General features: G+C 41.6%; 1 protein-coding gene across 2 annotated transcripts in view; it reads right to left on the bottom strand.

Annotated features, from left to right (window-relative positions):
• TAFII59 (TATA BOX ASSOCIATED FACTOR II 59) overlaps positions 1-19,997 on the bottom strand; it is a 96,893-nt gene that overhangs the window by 48,738 nt on the left and 28,158 nt on the right. For both annotated transcript variants that reach the window (XM_087701420.1, XM_087701421.1), the window contains exons 4-8: positions 18,848-18,956; positions 18,618-18,736; positions 4,481-4,618; positions 4,300-4,395; positions 3,527-3,651 (exon numbers count right to left, since the gene is read on the bottom strand). In XM_087701420.1, coding sequence (XP_087557546.1) covers positions 3,527-3,651; positions 4,300-4,395; positions 4,481-4,618; positions 18,618-18,736; positions 18,848-18,956 — 587 coding nt within the window. The remainder of the gene's footprint in view (positions 1-3,526; positions 3,652-4,299; positions 4,396-4,480; positions 4,619-18,617; positions 18,737-18,847; positions 18,957-19,997) is intronic.

Here is a 19,997-nt window from a genome sequence, read left to right as displayed (position 1 = left end):
TTTTCCTTGCTTTCAAACCATGCTGACCTAGAAAACTGAGATGAGAGGGAGAGAGAGGATGGGGCTGAGTACTCAGCAGTGAGCACACTGCAGTCTACACATGCTCCCTATTTTCACACAGGCTGAGCACACTCTCATGAAGCTGAATTTCTGCACACGCTGACCACTAATGTCTGAATATTGCTGGTTGCACACATGCAAGCTAAGAGCTGACCAATGACCACACAAGCTGCACACACAAGAAAAATGCAGAAAACGGAGGCAAAAACAGCTGCAAACAAGGCGCCAGAATGAAATCATCAAATTGGGGTAGTTGTGGCTTTTTTTTTTAAGATTGTCCAATGTGAATGGCATATCATACCAAACGTTTTGCATCTAAATCCCATTGTAGCTTATAAAATCATAAGGTACCATTAACTACCTTACTTTATCATACCGTACCATATCATACTTTTCATGCCTAACAACTATGAGGTTCTCCAATGGCTGGTTTTGCTAGAAATTGCTGAGGAACAATGAGAATAGGTTGGAGGATGAGAGAGAATGCTAGGAAAAGAGAAAATTCTGACTTCCATGGCAAGAAAATGGAAGTAATCAACCACTACCCTATCTAGACAGCCATGAAAGCTGTCTCCACTAATGGAGCACCCCGAGTATGGTGTTGCTTGGCTGAAATAGCCCTCAAACTGCTATCACCCATTGCTTCTCGGCATGTCACCAACTCCTAGAGGGTCTCCTACTAGCTGGAAATGGCTTGTAAATTGTTGCAGTAGCAATGGCAGCCTGCTCTCTCTCTCTCTCTCTCTCTCTCTCTCTCTCTCTCTCTCTCTCTCTCTACTGGCACAAGGCTGAAATGACCCTCTTTCTCTCCCTCCTAGCCTCAAAAACGTTTTTCCCCCTTGCATTGGTAAGTTTTGCCAAGTGGCAGCCTTCCAAAACAATTTTCCAGTATTATCCAGTTTTATGAAATTAATTTTCAGAATAGTATTTTTTTAAATTAATTTAATAATTATTTATGGCTTAGAAAAATAATCTAACTAGCCAAGAATTAAATTGGCCAAGTCAATTTATCACCCAAGTGATCCTCAACACTCATTAGCTCGGGATTGGCATTAATTAATTAGTTAATGCCAATTTCTGAGTGTCACCATTGACAATAATGGCTAACTAAATGTTCTAGGCCAAGTTTTGACACCAGGTACCACCTAGTTTCTGTTAGCCATAACTTATTACAACTTTTGCCAATGTCACCCACCACTAATCAGTGGGATTACTAAGGTCTCACTGTCACTTAATTGACTTGCATTCCACATGTGTACCTCACATGCGCATAGCTTAATAATGCTAAAGCTAAAGCATTTAAAATACACATCCTCTTGACATGGACTTTAGACCCTTTGGAACCACCGTCCACACACTGGATAGTGTGTGATCCTCGACCCTTGCAATGGGAGCCTAGCCCAATATCTTGCTGGTCACAAGCTCTAAGATGAGTCCATATTGGCTCTATGGTTTGGAGATGACTCTAGTATCCATCCATTCTGCGTCTTTTTATGCGTGCATGGCCTGTGCCATGTTAGCCATTTGTGAAATCTGATTAATAAAGCAGTGCAGCTTTACAACACCTCAATTTCCTTCATAGAAATAAGCAGACAGGAATTTGTGACTGAATCTTCTGCTGGATTGACATAGTGACTAGCAAATATACCCAAATCCAGAGCAAACAGACTAAGCGGTTGCTTTAACAGTCAACTCACAGTTTGAACTAGTCAAACCTGCTATCATACTGCTCCAAACTTGTAGAGGTGCTTAAGTATTCTTGCCTGCCCCACACAACTCACCATTTTCCAACTGACACATATACATTAAACTTATGTTATCTGCCATTGAATGGAAGGTTGAAATGGTCAAACCTGCTGTCAAACTGCTAAAGCCTGCTGTTGAAGTACTTAGGTACTACTTGCTTACCCTGGACTGCTTCTAGAGGAGTTGCTGACTGTCAATTATAGAAAGGGGTTAGGTGATCTAATGTGATCTAAATGGCCAAGTCTGATGTCAAAAGTGCCCAAAGCTGTCCTGCAGTAGAACTACTTAGATACATACTCCTTGCATCTCACCAAGTCCTTTGCAAACCATCTGCTGCTTCTCCAGCAGCAGTTTACCAACTAATATAGCCAGAGGCTGGTTCTCCAGTAAAATAAACTGACTAATGCAGCACGTAGTGTTATTGAGGATACCAGTGGCAGCTCATCCTGCCATCAACATTTTGTGTATCATATAATCATATACATCAGTTACAATGGCACTAGCTATCAGCAATAAAAACCTGTCAGTCCTCTAACCTAAAGGCATTAGCTAATTTCTCTTCCTTTCTAGAGCTTCTTTTTGTACACTCTCCTGACATATGGTATAAGACATGCCACTCTTACACCAACCTTTTCTTGAGCAAGTTCAAGCATTCCCAGAAAATGAAATCGCTTATTCATCCTTATAAAAGCTAAACAGAGACTTTACTATGTCTCTTTTGGAAGTTCCCCTCATCCATACTATGTAGTGCAGCGTGCTCGATGTGGCTATAAAGGAAGCAAGGTTTCTACACGCATGAAACCATCATCCATAGGACAAACATACATTACAATTTTTTCATCGAACGTGTTCTAAGGCCAAGTGTCAGAAAAACTGTTGGCATGAAAAAGGCTATGTATCTAATAAAAAGTCAAGCCAAAGACTCAAGTGTCAATGATAATTCAATGCACTCCATGAGGTGGCAAAACTCTTGACTGCAGTCAAAACGAAAGATGTCTTAAATCTGAGAGTGGCATACTGTAACCATAAGATACAGCCTTCCAAAGTCAAGCCAAAGACTCAAGTGTCAATGACAATTATGCAATTCATGAGGTGGAGAAACTCTGACTGCAGTCGTAACTAAAGATGTCTTAAATCTGAGAGTAGCATACCATAACCATGGGATACAACCTCCCAAGCCACCAGATTTGAATGCAGGGCAATGTAAAGAAAGTTGCTCAAGTATTTGACAGACTACAGAGCTTAAAAGTAGCAAACAAACCAGGCTGATTGACAAAGCTGTCAGTAGCTTGCTGCCAAGTTGGAAGACTTGCACGCACTGCTAACAAAGTTTAGGGCCAATCTAGACAGTGGAAGTTGGACAGCACTTCAGATCGATTACAATAAGACACAGTCTTAACTATAAACCCTAGGCACTCAGTTTCAAACATAAACCCTCCTTTTGAAGAAAGATCTTGACCCCTATAACATCCAGATTTAATTAATCCATACCAAGTGAAGTAATAAAATGGGCTACATTATGGAAAACCATAAATGTAGATAGCACCACTTCAGCTCTCTAAAATCCTGTAACAAGAGAACAATGGGTTTGAACAATGTTTTAGGAATTAAATTAAGTGATAAAACAGGCCATCAACTTAGAATCTCAAAGCATCACCATTATAAATCTCTGTTGCTAACTGGTATTTCATAGAGGTTGTAATTATGAAAAACGTCCTACCGCTTGCATATGAATGCAATCAAGTTTGCAGTGTAATCTCGAAGTTCCCAGTGACCCTCCATGGCTTTGCCCCCCAGTCGCTTGGCAACCAAACATGTCATCACAGACGGCATTAACTGGTGTAACTGCAATATCGGGAAAAAAAAAGGAACAAAACAGATAAAATAAAAGCCTCCATGCTGGCAATTTTTATGTGCATTATGTGACAATTATCACTTGTCACCATACAAAAACTAATGTCAATCACCAGCAAAATACAAACAACTCAAGGATCCAAGAGAATAAAATGTAACAAACACCTTTCTTAAATACACTGAGGTCCAAAGAAGAAAATTTTATATAGAAGAGTACTCGTGGTACAAACAGGATACAAAGTTCAGCGTCGCCAGTACATATGCAGAAGACTAATGATGTTGTCTATATCAACAAGTAGAAGCAGTTCCTATGCTTTTTTATCATTATATAGAACAAGGATTGACATGTTCTATCTCCTACAATAATCAGAAATGAGAATACTGCATTCATTGTATGAATTTCTCATTGCCTGATTCTAGTAAACAATGTTGATAGTAGGTAGTTTTCAAAATGCTTTGACACATTAGCAATACAAACGAGAGCCTTTTGTTTTAACTCATAACAAAAAAAAGGGGCAACAGAAAACTACATTTTCTACCAATTGAATTTCTAAAGCTACAGTTTATTTACACACTACCACAATAAAATGAAATCAGTAAAGGAAAACCTCAGACATCCAAAGTTTTATATAAACTTACATATGGCTCAATCTGTATGTGGGGATTGAGCAAGAGGCTACGAACAACTCGCATCAGGGAATACAGAAGTGGCAGATCATCTAGACTTCGCGTAACCTGCAAGCTTAACAAAACAAGCCTTCAGCATACATCCACCTGTGGCAACCTCTCTAGCACCATGATGTCAAAAGATTACAATGACCTCCTCTGCAATAAATTGAGTGAAGTATGGAACCAGCGGATGAAGACCAGAATCAGTGGCCAAGCTACTCAAAGCAGCCATAAAGAGAGCTGAATCAGAATTCTTTACTACCAGCTCTGTAATTTTTTCAAAATATAGCTGCAAAAATTACAAATACTATCAGACAACAGGGACATATGTTTGTAAAGGACAAACAATCATTAGTATCTTTCGAGTTAAAGAAGCACCACCATATGAAAATAAAAAGCATCTTGCTTCTGTGCAACACAATATATCTTGCAAGCCATACACTCACCAGTATTTAGTAGCTGGCTCATACTTAAGTTCTAAAATCTAGATCAATTAGCTCCAGTCTAACTCCATAATGTGTCCTATTTGCCACCTTGCCTTTATGTTATCTTATTGTTCTTGCACATTTCGGCTCAATAAAAACAGCCCCAAAAAGCCATTTGTGCCATTTTCGTACAACACCCTAGATAGTGATATAAGATGGGACATCTTCTGGCTCCAACTGTTCTCATGAAAAGGACTCACTGTGCACACCAATCATCTTCCCATTCAATCCCTTTCCCCACACTTTACACCCACTGTTACCCCATCATCATTACCAGTTATCTTCTACTACTGCTGTTCAGAGGCAACTTCACCCCATTTCAGCTGCCATGACCTGGTTTCACCCCATTTCAGCTGCCATGACCTGGTTACCAGCATCCACATCACTCATCTTGTCACAAAACAAGAGAAAATGAACCCTTTTTAATTAGTTCACACAGTCAAACATTTATTGAATCCTGCCTACCCAACCTACCTGCCCAGAAGGTGTCAATCACTAACATCCCTTCTCAAATCTTGGATGCAAGATAAGGCTCAAGGATCTAGAGTGCTGTCTAAGAACAGCCTGAAGAAGAGCATTGGTGAAGATGTCCACCAAGTTGTCTTCCGTTTTACAATACTCGACTTCAATAATACCATCCAAGATCTTCTCTCGGATGTAGTAGTAGTAGTAGTACCAAATCTTAATGTGCTTCATCTTTGTGTGAAACATCAGGTTCCACACAAGGGCTATGCAACTCTCTTTGTCCCATACGAGAGCAATACTTGCTTTTGAAGAGAGTCAAGCTTTGCCAACATCCACCAAAGCCACACATTCTCACATGTGGTAGAAGCTGTTGCTCGGTACAAAGCCTCTTCAAAAGAAAGTGCAACTTTAGTCTTGCTGATCCAAGGAATCAACATCCGCACCAAATAGAAAGCATAAACATGTCGTCAATTGTCAACGATCAACATCACCAGTCCAATTAGAATCTGTCCATCCCCACAACGCCAAACTACTATCTCCTGGACTTGTAGAATAGAAGATCCCAAGGTTAAGAGTTCCATTGAGAAAATGAAAAATCCTCAAGGCAGCCTGACAATCCCCACAATGCCAAACTACTATCTCTTGGACTTGTAGAATAGAAGATCCCAAGGTTAAGAGTTCCATTGAGAAAATGAAAAATCCTCAAGGCAGCCTGCCAATGAGTTTTCTTGAGCTCACTCATAAACCCTACAAGCAAACCAAATGGGGAACAAAGATTGATCTTGGTGTTACATAACCAAATCAAAGATCCAATCCAATCAAAGATTGATCCTGATGTTATGTTACCAAATCAAAGATCCAATCACCTACCAATAATTGGAAGCATTAACAACTAGCAAATCTGCATGGACTGAAGCCTTCCAATTAGGATCCATAGGAGTGCAAATGGGATGGCATACACTCATCTCAAAGGCAATTAGAAGCTCATGCGCGCACTGTTCTTGAGAGAGAGAGAGAGAGAACCCCTCTTGGTCTGCCATATCGCATGACCTTTAAAAAAATGTAAACAACCCACATTAGCTATCTCAAGCTTCTCATTAAGGACATCCTTTGTCTACTTGATCATCTAGGCATGGTCACCTGACAATATGAGGTCATTCACATAAAGCACGAACACCACGCACTAACCAACTAAAGTGTGGACATAAAAATTCGAGTTGGAGTTTGCCCTCCAATATGCCAACCTCTCCCTAAGGAAGATATCAATCTTTTCATTCCACACACGAGGAACCTATTTAAGGCCATAGAGAGCCTTCTTTAGCCTATATACCTTATCATCTAAAGCTGAGAACCCAAGAGGCTGCTCAGTATGCAAAGAAATACTCGTCCAGAGATAACAAACAAAATCCTATGACCAAGCACCAACTAATAAAAGGACTCAATAGGGTTAGAGTAGCGCAAACGATGAATGAAGAACAATGAATAAATACAATGCTCATGCAATAAACACACTATGTACGATGAATACAAAACCTCAAACTCTCGTATCTTTAGGACTAGGGTAGAGAGTGTACTATCCTGTATACAGATCTTGAAATACAGCAAACAGCCTCCGAAAACATTTGACAGCACAGCAAACACAAATCTCGAGAGTCTAGATCACTATAGACAAAGCTAGACGGCTCAAAAGAGGTGGGAGCAAACTGAAAACAGTCAGGATAATGCAAGTGACAGCTGCTGTAGCAAAATACAGCAGTATAGATGACATGGCAGGCTGTACCGCAACACTGATCAATAAACACAGCTGGCCTAATGCCATCAGCAATCAAGTGCCATCAGCAAGTTGAAAATGCAAGGCTAGTCTGATCTGCCACAATCAAAATGCAACACTCTGATGGCTGAGAGCTGTCACTAGGCAGCTGATGGAGAGAGGCTGGATGCAAGCGCCAATGGGTGGACAGCAGCAACCTTGAACTGATATATCCGTTAGAAAGGGTGTGGACAGCAGAGGATGGGCGTCAACAATCTACAAAACAAGGATAGGCTGAGTGGTGGGCAACCTATCAATTTATAGATGAGTGGATCCTCCCAAATTCGGGTTTGGCTTATGGAACACAAACAATCTCTAAAGACGCACTCTTTTTTAATAAGAGTTTGATAATCTACATGTTTTGGGGCTATTTTTAAGAGTTAATCCATTTATTTGCTTTTTTGAATCAACACCCCCTCTCAAGCTCAAAATTGGCCCAAGAAGGGATTGCAAAGCCTAGCTTAAGCCTATAATCACCCCAAGGTGTCCCACCCTAAAGCAACCAAGGCATCAAACAAAGGGTACATGTTGGCTGCCTAGTGGCCTACCAACACTTATCAAGGGAGCCCAAAGGGTCACCCCAAAGAGGCTAAAGCACTGAACAAAGGGACTTGTCAACTACCAAGTGACCTACTCGGATTTGAAAAGGTGATGGAATAACTTTGAAGCTTTTTTAATGGAGTTTTACTTAGTGGTTTCGGGCTATCAAGCATCTGTGCCCCAAGGAAAAATAAAAGCGATGATCAAATTCAACACATTACAAAACCAACAAGCTATCTCAACCACCCCTAGGTGTCAAACAAGAACAAATATATGGGAAATAGTGTATAGCGCTGCCCGAGGGACTATAACCAACCTTCCTCCTTGAATAGGGTGATAAATAACTTGATTAAGCACTATTTACAGCAATTAACAAAAATGCACACTTTACCATATAATCTTGGGCATTGGACACCCTGTTAGCCCAAAACCAGCGCCCCTTTCAGTATTTATTTAACTTAATTGAAGAAAAAGTTGATGTATAATGCGATTCTCCCAATCCCTTTTAGTATTCCAACTCCCCTTGCTGTTCAAACTGACCAGCAAGCCTTTAATCTGATTTGCCCCTTGATTCGAGCAATCAATTGGCCTTCACCCGCTTTGATGGAGATAAAAAATGCCCTAAATTCAATTATTTGCTAGTCCCTCCACTTGAATCGACTAAAAACAGCTTCAGCCCAATTGAATCCAAGTCTTGGAGCTTCCAATTTTTGGCACACTTCCCGAGGCTGCTGCTAAATCCTGGTTTTTGCTCTGCAAATTAGGATTTACAGCAAAGAAATCTGAAATTTCTCAATCTTTGGTGATCTCAATGCTGCAATCTTTGGAGTGAGGCTATAGAAAGGTTGAGAGATGAGAGAGAATGCTGAGGAGAGAGAAAATTCAGACTTTCTTCACAAAGAACTAAAGAAAATACGTCATTTACTGGTGCTGCCCTGTCTCAACAGCTTGTAGATGCAAAGAACTGAAGACAATCAGTCATTTACTACTACTGCCCTATCTCAACAGCCTGTAGATGCTGTCACCTGCTGTTGATTGGTCTTCTCCTGCCCCTAGCTACCTCAGAAGGTCCTCCAATAGCTGCAAATCAAACCAGCAACATCTCCTCCCTCTCTCTTGCAAGCTAAATACGCTAAAAATGCCTCTCTCCAACCTCTAAAGACGTTTTTCAGTCTTACATGGGCATTTTTGACAACAGACAACCTTCCCAAATGGTTTTTCCAACATTATTTATAATTAAATATTAATTTTCAATCTTTAAATACTAAAAATTAATCTAATAATTATTATGGTGGCTTGAAAAATAATCTGACTGGTCAATAATTAAATTGGCTAGGCAACTTCCATTCTTGAGTGTCTCTGTGCTATCTTTGGCCATCAGATTGGCATTAGGTACCATTAAATGTCACTTCTCTAGTGTCACCAACAGACACTTATGGCCAAATGAATGACCTAGGCCAACATCTAGCACGAGATACCACCAAGTACCTATGTGGCATAACTTATAGCAACTTTTGCCTTTGACATCCCGTGATTTTCTCGAGTCTTGGGTTCATAAATTTACTCTAACCCCAATTACACCTCACATGTGCTGCGTGCAACATTTACTTAACCATGTGATTAAAAATTAATCCACATGTTAAGTGAGGTTTCAAAAATACATGACCTCATGACAGGGACAGCCCAAGGAGATTACCGTGTGAGCTTTCACAAATATAGTGGATCCAAATTCGACGACTCTCTGACCAAAAAGGGATGAATATGCATAGATGTATGTTTACAAAAACAAAATGTCAATGCATGGGTAATGCAAAAGGCGATGCAACAAAATGTCGATACATGGATAATGCAAAAGGCACTGCAATATATCATGCTCAAGTAAAATGCAATGCAATGGTACCACTTGGACAGTGCCCTCAAGCACTTATCCAAGCATCCTTTTACAATCATAATGTATATGCATAAACCAAGTCTCTTTAAGGTATTTGAAATCGGAATGTTGCCCAATCCTGATGATATGGATAATGACACAAAGTACAAATAATAATCTCTCTAAAAATATCAAAATCCTATAAACACCAAGACAAGAAGACCACCATGTCTCACCACCAAATGATGGAAACCTCTCTCTTCCCAAGATGTCGATGTCGATGGACAAAGGAGAAGTACCCAAAGCAAAAAAATGAGACGCATGTCCAACTGAAAACTTATGAAATGAATGGCCTCCAAGGTCACCTCATGGAAGGCAAAAACTCTACCTTGAGAGAAAAAGACTCCTTGTTGGTCTAGAGTATGTATGAAGCCCCATCAAGGAAGGGCAACCAAGATAATGAACATCGAACAATCCAAGTCTTTGCTATAATCAACCAAGGTTAGTGCCAACCTAAAAGGACACATTAAGAGCAAAAAATACCACACAAGCCTATAAAACACACACATCTCAGCTTCACTGAAAAGTGCTTGCGACTACAATGTGTTGGAATTTGAGATGGTCCCACTACCAAAAAATATGCATACTAAAGATGTAGAAAAGTAAAGAGAAGAAACGGAGAGGGCAACTCAAAAAGAGATGGGGACTCATCAAGTCTATTGTCATGGCACCATGTGAGGAATGAATCTACCCTCTTAGGGTAGAGGATGACTCCTCTTGACTATGGAGGGGGAGCTAAAGTATCCTCCCCTAATGTGCTCGAGTTTTTAGGTGGGGAAGAGGTTTTGGTCTTGGGCACACTACCCTTAGCTTTTGATCCACACTCCTCGTCAAAATGGCAAGCCTTTTGGCAATACTAACAATACCGATTCTTCTTGAGGACACTTTACCAACCGGATTTCGATCATGAAGGAGAGTTATTTTGCTCCTCACTATCCAACTCACTCTTGGAGTTGTTCTTTCCACCACATTGCTTCACCTTCTAGGAACTTAAGGCTCCTATTGAATATTGGAATTCCTTATAAAATTGATCGAGCAATCGAGAGTAACGCAATAGCTAACACTCAAAGTCATAGAAGATGGTAGTTGGGGCTGTGAGATAGCAAGTTGGATAAAATTGAAGTATCTTTGAGGTAATTTTTCCATAAACAAAGTGACTTAATCATCAACTGACTAGGGTAAGGCTATGATGGTGGATTCAATGAGCAATCGCCGATATCCAACTTGAGAGTCAAATCATCCCTCCCAGTGATTTTGAACTCATGGAACTCATGATCAAGTTTGATACATTGAGTATGATCACGAGCTGCATAATAATCAAGTAGATGTGCCCACGCTCAAATGCAAGGTCTAAGTGTTGGAGTTGAGAGTAGAATTCAAGCACACATCCCTACCTCAACTTGACCATAGCTATAGCATTTTTGCTCTTCCAAGCGAGAACTATTGTATAGAAGAACCAGTCGAGAGTCGGGTTGGCATTCTTGCCCCTAAACAAGTTCCCACAAGCCTTGGGAGGCTCTGAGAAAGCATTATGGCCTTGACAAGGAAGACAATGCTTCATCTTCACCTTCTTCTTCTTGGCAAAATACACATTTCATGACAGCTGAGTAGTTTCAAGAATACTTATGTATTAGGTGTTGTCATAGCTACCACTCTCCAACTCCTGAAAGCATTGCTTCTAATAAATATGGATCGGTTGGTGAGGCTACCCACCTCTCCAATCAAGGAGAACATATGGCATTTGGGACGACTAGCAATCCATTTTCTTCATCACAATCAAGTCGAGTGTCAAGTTCATCTAATCGTTTTGAGTCATTCAAATCAAAACCATCCCCTCTGTTACCTTTTGGTATGTAGGATCAAGAAAATAACAGGTTTGAATCTATAAATGTAAATCAAGGAGACTCTCAAATCAGACATACCTCCGCAAGTATATGTAACACTTTTGTTTCATTCAAGCATGGTGTTGGTATTCACTTTTCTCAATCTCCTCTCATCCCTCCATCTTCTAGTCAAAAGCTAGCTTTTCTTTCTTTTGCTTTTAATAACTTAGGATTGCACTCCACATCTGCATCCAACACATTAGGATTTGGATCATCTCTTTTAGCTCCTAGCACGATTTCTTTTTCTATACCACATGTAAATTATCCACATGTGAATGCTACTCTGTACCCTAGAACATGTGATCCTAGACTTGTGTCACTCGAAAAATCAATGATTGAATTATATTAGTCACCTTGAACTGGATATTATGCAACTAGTTATAGAGGGTAATAAGCCTCATCAACATGGAGCTTCGTTCATAAGTTGTAGCTTTTCCCACACCTTGGGAGATGTCCCACAGGAGGTGATTATTGGTAGGACTTTCTTCAAGATACATCAAAGAAGCATTGAATATTCTTTGGCATCATTGAAGTTCCAGTCAAGGATTACATCCTAAAAGTTGACTTCGTCCCCAATCACATGGAAGAGGAGAGGATCATTGAGGACCCAAGACAAGAGCTTGAACAATATGCCAAAGACACTTCTACACATACCATACTTTCATTACCGCACTTCAAGTTAGACAGCCAAGCTCTTTAAGCTTGGAATCAATGTAACAACATGAAGGAGCCATTCATAGCCAATATGCAAAGAAGATAAGTAAAGGCTATAGAGAAAATAGTTGGGGCACCTATGGTTAATAAGCCTAATAGCACTAGTTCAATAATGCAAGGCTCAAGCTAGAGATACACGTTCAAATCAAAACAAGAGAGAGAAACACTATATGATGTTGAGCTAAAATATGCATTACTTGCTGATTAGCCTCTTAAACAACCCCAAAACACACTAAAAATGCTCTTTTAGAGTAAAACCCTAAAACGGGGAGCGGTTTGAGAGAGTTCAGTGAAAACCCTAAAACGGAGAGCGGTTCAAGAAAGTTGTGGAAACCCTAATTTTTGGGGCGCCCTTCCACATCTATAAATAGACAGGCTGCCTCCATTCAGTAATCATCCTTGTTTTGCAGGTTACACCAGCCCACACACCCTCTGCTGTTGTTGGCACCCAAGTTCCAGCCTGCAACCCACCTCCATCTGCTGTCCAGCCATCATCGACTGCAGCCACATCATCTTCAGCCTGTCCATTGCTGTAGGCGACAGCTCTCAGCTGCTGGCGACTGCTCCAAACTGTCCCAGACTGTTGTTCACCCTGCTGTCCATCATCTCCAAGGTCAGCCAGCCTGCGTTTTCAGCATTGCAGGCCCTGACACTCTCAGACAGTGTTTCAGCCTGCTGTTTACAGCAGATTGTACACAGTTTCCCAGGGTCAGCCAGCCTGCATTTTCAGCATTGCAGGCCCTGACACTCTCAGACAGTGTTTCAGCCTGCTGTTTACAGCAGACTGTGCACAGTTTCCAACAGACTCTGCACAATTTCCAGCCCCCGATCGGTGATACACTGCTCCGTTTACCAGTTTCCAGCTTCCAGAGTGCTGCGTTTTGGTGACCAGCCTGCTGCCATTCACTATTCAGCACTCCTACACTCCGGCTGGTGGTCACAGACTTGGAATCCGTCTTCAGTGGACGTCACACTCCGACATTGCTCTGCCCTTGAGCACACTGTACACTCTTACATTCATTTACAGCATTCATTCACTTCAAAGTTGTGTTCTCTCTCTCCCTTCTTTTGTTTGTGTTTGAGTTTGTGTGTTTGATTTTTGAGTTTTGCGTTTAGGGTTTGAGTTGCGTCTGTGTCTGTGTCTTTGTGTTTCTGTCGTGGTCGTACACTCTGTGTGTCCTCAGTGCAAACCCCAGCAGTCTTCTTAACATATGACATGGGTGTAGTGAAGAGAGACACAACAACCAACATGTATTGTTAAGATGAAACCAACTCGGAACTCAACCTCGGGTGAAAAGACAAGCTTTTCCAACTCCCCCAAACGTGCAAGGAGCCTTTTTGAAGGTAACATGAAGCTTTTTGGTGCTCACGCAAGGTCCAAGGGAGGAAACCCCGGCCCTTTCTTATAACCCCCTCACCTCTCAACTTGAAAAGAAAACTATCCCCCCCCCCCCTCACTTTTTCACTCAAGTCACTCACCTTCCCCACTCTATTCTTCGACGGGAGGCCCCAAGCCACTTAACCATGCCCAAGCGTGACGCGCAACAGCCGCGCGCCGTGTCGCTACCAAGGAGAGCCAAGCCTCGAGTAAGTTGCACTATGAAGTGAGGAGTTGTAATGATACTCCAACACATCTAAGAACAAGGCCCAATGCTTTTGATTAGCGCAAACATAGGCGCGAATGTAATCCTCAAGACCTTGATTCACCCGTTCAGTCTGTCCATCTGTCTGGGGGTGATATGCGGATGAGAACCTAAGTTGAGTGTCTAGCAATTTGAACAACTCCTTCCACATATTGCTCATGAACCGAACATCCCGGTCAAAGACTATGGCGAGAGGCAACCCGTGATATTTGAAGACCCAACTAAAGAAGAGCTATGCCACTGTACCTGCTGTGAGTGGAATGGACGTGGGCACAAAATGAGCTTGCTTCGAGAAATAATCTACTACAACGAAGATTGCATAGTACCCATGGGACTTTCGCAACTCCAAGATAAGTCCATGCTGATCACGTCCCATGGGCATGACGGTACTAGCATGGGTTGTAGTAAACCGGCTGGTTTCAGCCGTTGCGCTTTCATTAGCTGACAAGTCGGGCATGTTCTTGCATATTCTATCACTTCTTCACGCATCCCTGGCCAGAACAGATGTCGTTGCAATCTTTCTAATGTTCTTGTATGTCCTGTGTGACCTGCCAGCTTACAGTCATGCGCTTCTTTAAGCAAAGTCTTTTTGAGCTCATTGTCGTCTGGAATATAAAGTCTTTCATGTGTGTACAGCAATCCATCCTTGATCTCATACATCCCCATTATCAACTTGAGTGGACTGCTTTACCGCAGTCAAGAATTCACTCTGTGTTGAGAAGGTCATAGCTTGCAACTCGGTCTTGCAGCTCAATGCATCTGCCATCTTATTGGCCGAGCCTGGTTTGTGCAAGATCTCCACATCAAAGTCAACCAAAAAATCTTGCCACCTGGCTTGTTTGGGTGACAACTTTGGCTGAGTCTGAAAATACTTCAAAGAGATATTATCAGTATGAACCTTGGTGTGCTTATCCTGTACATAGTACCTCCACTTACACAAGCAATGTACCACTGCCAACATCTCTTTTTCATGGGTAGACCATCTTCGTTCAATAGGAGTGAACTTTTTGGACTCATAGCATACAGGGTGACCATCTTGAACCAAGACTCCTCCCAGGGCATAACCTGAAGCATCCGTATGAATTTCAAATGATCTCGTGAAATCTGGCATCTTAAGCGCTAGCGTAGAACTCATAGCCCTCTTGAGTGCCTCGAAAGCTTCTTGCTCTCTATCCCCCCATGAGAACTTTGTGTTGCTTCCCGTCAGTGCTGCCAATGGCCATGTAATTCCACTATACCCTTTGATAAACCTGTGGCAAAAGACTGTGAAACCCAAGAACTCTCTGACTTGCTGCGGTGTCGTCAGCGGCTACCAATTCTATACTGCCTCTACCTTTTTGGGATCCACGGCTACTTTTCCCTCCTTTACAATGAAGCCTAAAAACTCCACCTCTTTCACCAAGAATACACACTTTTCTGATTTGGCAAACAGCTTGTGTTCTCAAAGTCTCTCCAGCACCTTTCTTACATGCTCCTTATGCTCTTCAAGGATCTTGCTAAAAATCAAGAGGTCATCAATGTATACCACTAGAAACACATCCAAAAAATCACCGAACGAGTTATCCACCAATGTGCAAAATGTTGGTGGGGCATTCATCATTCCGAAGCCCAACACTAGCCACTCAAAACTACCATAGCGTGTACGGAGCGTTCTTCTCAATGTCTCCTTCTGTTATGCGTATTTGGTGATACCCGGAGCGTAGATCAATCTTCGTGAAAAATTTTGCTCCTGCCAACCTATCCAGCAAATCATCCACTAGAGGCATAGGATACCTGTTGTGTATGGTGATCTTGTTGAGTGCACGGTAGTCCACGCACAGCCTCATCGTCCCATCCTTCTTCCTAACGAACAACACTGGTGCCCCATAGGGCAAACGGCTTCTCCTTATAAACCCTGCTTCCAACAGTTAAATAAGTTGCTTTTTTAACTTCACCAATTCTTCATTTGTCTACGGTACGGTGGGCGTGCCGGCGGAGTAGCCCCCGGCACCAACTCTATTCAGTGATCTACTGAGCATTTTGCGGGTAGTCCCAGAGGTAGTCTTTTCGGCATGACATCTTTGAACTCTTCCAAAATCTCCCTAACCCTGTCATCTCCTACTACGGGTTCTCTCTCTTCCTCTTCTGGCTGATCTATTGCTCTCATGATGCATAGATGAACCAAACTTCCTTTCTTCAACTCCTTTTCTACTTGCTTAGCACTACACCACTGAGGGTTCTTGCCTTTGTCCTTACTTATTTCTCCTGGCACCCTCGTGATATTCTCCCTACTACTACCCTCCACCTTGGTTGCCTTCACTTCCACTTGTGCCATCTTCCCTTTTTCTCCATTTGTCATCTCTTGCACTTTAGCCTCCACTCGTCTTGGATTTAACTGAGCTTTTGGTCTATAGTAGTTTATCATCACTGTTGACCCATTCATGTCTAGTACAATCTGATTCGTCCCCTTCCCAAAAATGGCCAATACATACTTGTCATACCATGTCAACCCCAAAATTACCTCAAACTCATCCATCGGCACAATCACAAAATCCATTCTGGCTTTCCAATCTCCTAGTTGTGCCCATACCCATAGGCTATACGCACATTAGAATCTTTGCCTTGCCCAAAACTTACAGTACAAGTCTCCAGATTAGACCACTCTTAACTAACCAACAATTAGAAATTAACTAACCAACAATCAATTAAAAATTAAACCAATGCTAAACCACTAAGAAAACAATTTAAGGGAACCCCAAACTAACAATTTAAACTAAATCTACCTAACCACTAACTAACTAAGCTACTAACAACTAACCTACCAACCAAACTAATAATATAAAATAAACAATTAACAACTAAAGTAAACACACATTTAAACCACTAACTTAACCTACCTAACTACTAATAATTTAAGCTAACCCCAAAACAACTAAACTAACCTAACCTACCAACTAAGCTACTAACAACTAACCTACACACACACACACACTCTCTCTCTCTCTCTCTCTCTCTCTCTCTCTCTCTCTCTCTCTCTAACCACTTACAACTAACTAAACTAACCTAGCCTAACCTAACCTACCTACCCCAATCTTCTTTGCCAGCTAAGTGTCATGAAGTTGTGAGTTGCACCCGTGTCTATCATCAATCTCTGCTTGTGAGCATTCACTATCCCATCTACATACAAGTGTTGTACTGCGGGTAACTTTGCTGCCATGAAGTTTGCTTGAACCTGTAGCACCCCCACTTTGGGGCATTCTGCCTCTTCTCCCATCCCCTTTGCCTCATCCTCTTCTACTTCTGCGATTCTTACCCCATGATGTGGTTCACTCCTATACTCTTGATCCGCCACACTAGTTGCCGCCACCCCTGACAGGCCCATCCCCTGATTCTGTGGCCACTCCCTAGCAAAATGTGATCCTCCACAAGTAAAACATCCCCTTGCCGACGCATCCCAATTTGTGAAGCCTCTACCTTGACCAAAGCCACTCCTTTCATTACTCCACTGTGATGACATACCCCCAGTCTTGGTAATTGCGTGTTGGGAGGCCTATATACTAACAGTGTTGAAGCCACGCTTTCAGTGCCCCGACTCATCTCTCCACCTCGACCCCCATACGGTGTTCTCCATGAGCTTGTTTGAGCTTGACTCGCCGTGCTGAATGATGTTCCTCTCCCTACTCCCATAGGCCTACGTAACTCCATATCAGCCAACCTCTCAATCATCTCAAATGCTACTTTGACATCTTCAGGTTCTTGCTTTTCTATCTCCTACCGAGCCCACTCTTGTAATCCATACAGGAAACCATGTAACTTGGTCACTGCATCCATGTCTTGTAGTTGTAGCATGAGTGATCTATACTTCGCTATGCATTCTCTCATTTTGCCCGTTTGTTGCCTCAAAGCACACCACTCATCTCTCACTTTGAATTTTTCATTCTTACGGATAAAATGATTTATGAGTTCTGTACGTAACTCATCCCAACTCATCACCCGAGTTTTTCCTTGCTCTATCCGATCTTTCTCCTTCGCCAACCACCAATCATATGCCTGTTCTCCCAAATGTTGAGACGCCACTTCTCCTCGTCTACGTGTGGGCACTTTTAGGATGTTCATGTATTGCTGCATGAGATTAAGCCACCTCTCAAGAACCAAAGAATCTCTTTCCCCTTTGTGCAAGATGCAGTGTGCTCCGAGACTCCCTCTCTCTAGCAAGATGCAGTGTGCATGAATGAATTATAATGACATGGAGGAGAGGTGGCCTATAAATAGGCAAAAACGTAGGAAAAAGATGATCAAGTTGGCCAGCCAAAAATACAAGTCCGCCCGGGTGAAATGTGCCACACATATTAAATAGAAATGCACCCAAATGCCAAGCCAATAAACTGTCCACACAACCCATGAAATGTACTACACTAACAGTTTCAACTATAAAAGAAAAATAGTATCATTCACCTAAATTAAAAATACTTAATGGGGAACCCTTAAATTGTCACTAAATAGGTCCCTTTACCCTAGTCCTTCTTTATGCATTTCTTCTTGACAATTTCTGAGAGGACTAAGCAATTTTTTGGGTGAGCATTCCAGAGAAGAAAATTAAAAGGTGAATTTTGAAATGCTAAAAGTTAAATCGCAGTGGCACAAGGCCATTTCCAAAATAGTCAAGGTCAAGTGACCCAGAAAAGCAATCGTTCTAAGAGAATAAGCAAATGTGAGCTTTCACAGAAAATTACAAGCATCACTTGTCTACTGCATTGCATCATTCATTGTGAGAATTAGCACCTATAAAACCAATTCAACAAAAAAGAACATAAAAAAGATGTGCAATATCAAGGACACCTGTAACTCTCTCGATAGAACATGTTTCACAGGAAGCTTGACCTCAACTGCAAGATCTTCATCCTTTTTCCTTGTAATCACAGTTTCTGGCTTTATAGAATCCAATGATGGTACCAAACCTGCACTCGAATCCCAAAAATCAACATTACTGTTAAAACATTTCACAACATCAAAACATCACAAAATTTCCCCTAGCCTAAAAGGCTAGAACAATGAGCATCTGCAGTTACTTTCAAGAGGTGCATTTTCAGGAATTGTTGGCTGCACCCCGTCAATTGCTAGCCAATGTGCTACAACTGCAGTATCAATAGGTACCTTTGGCAAAGGTGCCTCAATCATCTGCAAAGTACAGTAGTATATGTTTGCATTTTACAACAACATCGCGAAGCACACAAAATTGATGCATTCAGCAAATCAAACTTAACCTTCATTTCCACACAACAAATTGCAGACAAATTGCAGAAATATTTATCAAGAACTAGATAAAGGAAGTCACTATATGGCATCATTGGCATGAACACTGATGCCTATTTTCAAAGACACTGATGTTGTGCTTCCTTACCAACCATATCTACAGAGGACATCAATGTGCAAGCATCTTGTGTTTGCATGTTTATTTGTATGTATGTTTGCCCAACTTTTCAGCCATCAATTTTGAGACATTGCTAAAACCATGTACATTAGTTATGTATTTGTCATTATATGGCATGAAAACTATACATATATTCAATGGCACTAAGGTGACGCTTTCTTACCAACCGTCCTGCAAACGACATCAGAGTGCAAACATCTTGTGGTTGTATGTTTATGCACATGTTTGCCCAGCTTTTCAGCCATCCATTTCCAGCCATTGCTAGAACCATCTCTGCAATTAGTTACATGTTCACATATCTACAAATAGTAACCCTTGCTACTCATCTCTTGCAATATTTGAAGCATATGCCATCCCAACTTTGAGTTTGCCTGCAACCCACCTACACATCCCCTCCACCCAAAAAGTATGCACACACACAGCCTAACTTCCTTCCATTCCTCCACCTCTTCCTCCTTAACCAAACCAGGGTTCTTATGACCTACCAAACTTCCAACACCAATAACATGTTCTCTTGCAATATTCGAAGCATGTGTAGTCCCAACTCTGAGTCTGCCTGCCAGCCACCTTCTCTCACTCAGACACCCCCCAGCACCCCAAAAAAAAATAAAACTGCCTCCCTTTAATTCCTCCACCTCTATATCCTTATGCTTTCAATTGAACCACTAATATTAGGGTGAGCACTCAGACATAATTCTGGTGCATTAACCTCTAATTTAGTCTCCTTAAAACAGCCCCAAAAAGAAAATTAATGCTAAATTACCAAAAATAACTGGCTTTATTTTCAA

This window comes from Lygodium microphyllum, chromosome 20 (genome assembly GCF_053477565.2).
Source record: "Lygodium microphyllum isolate KBCC chromosome 20, Lygodium_microphyllum_v1.1.10, whole genome shotgun sequence".
NCBI lineage: Eukaryota > Viridiplantae > Streptophyta > Polypodiopsida > Schizaeales > Lygodiaceae > Lygodium > Lygodium microphyllum.
Note: the sequence above shows the minus strand (reverse complement) of the source record. Positions and strands in the feature narration are given on the sequence as shown.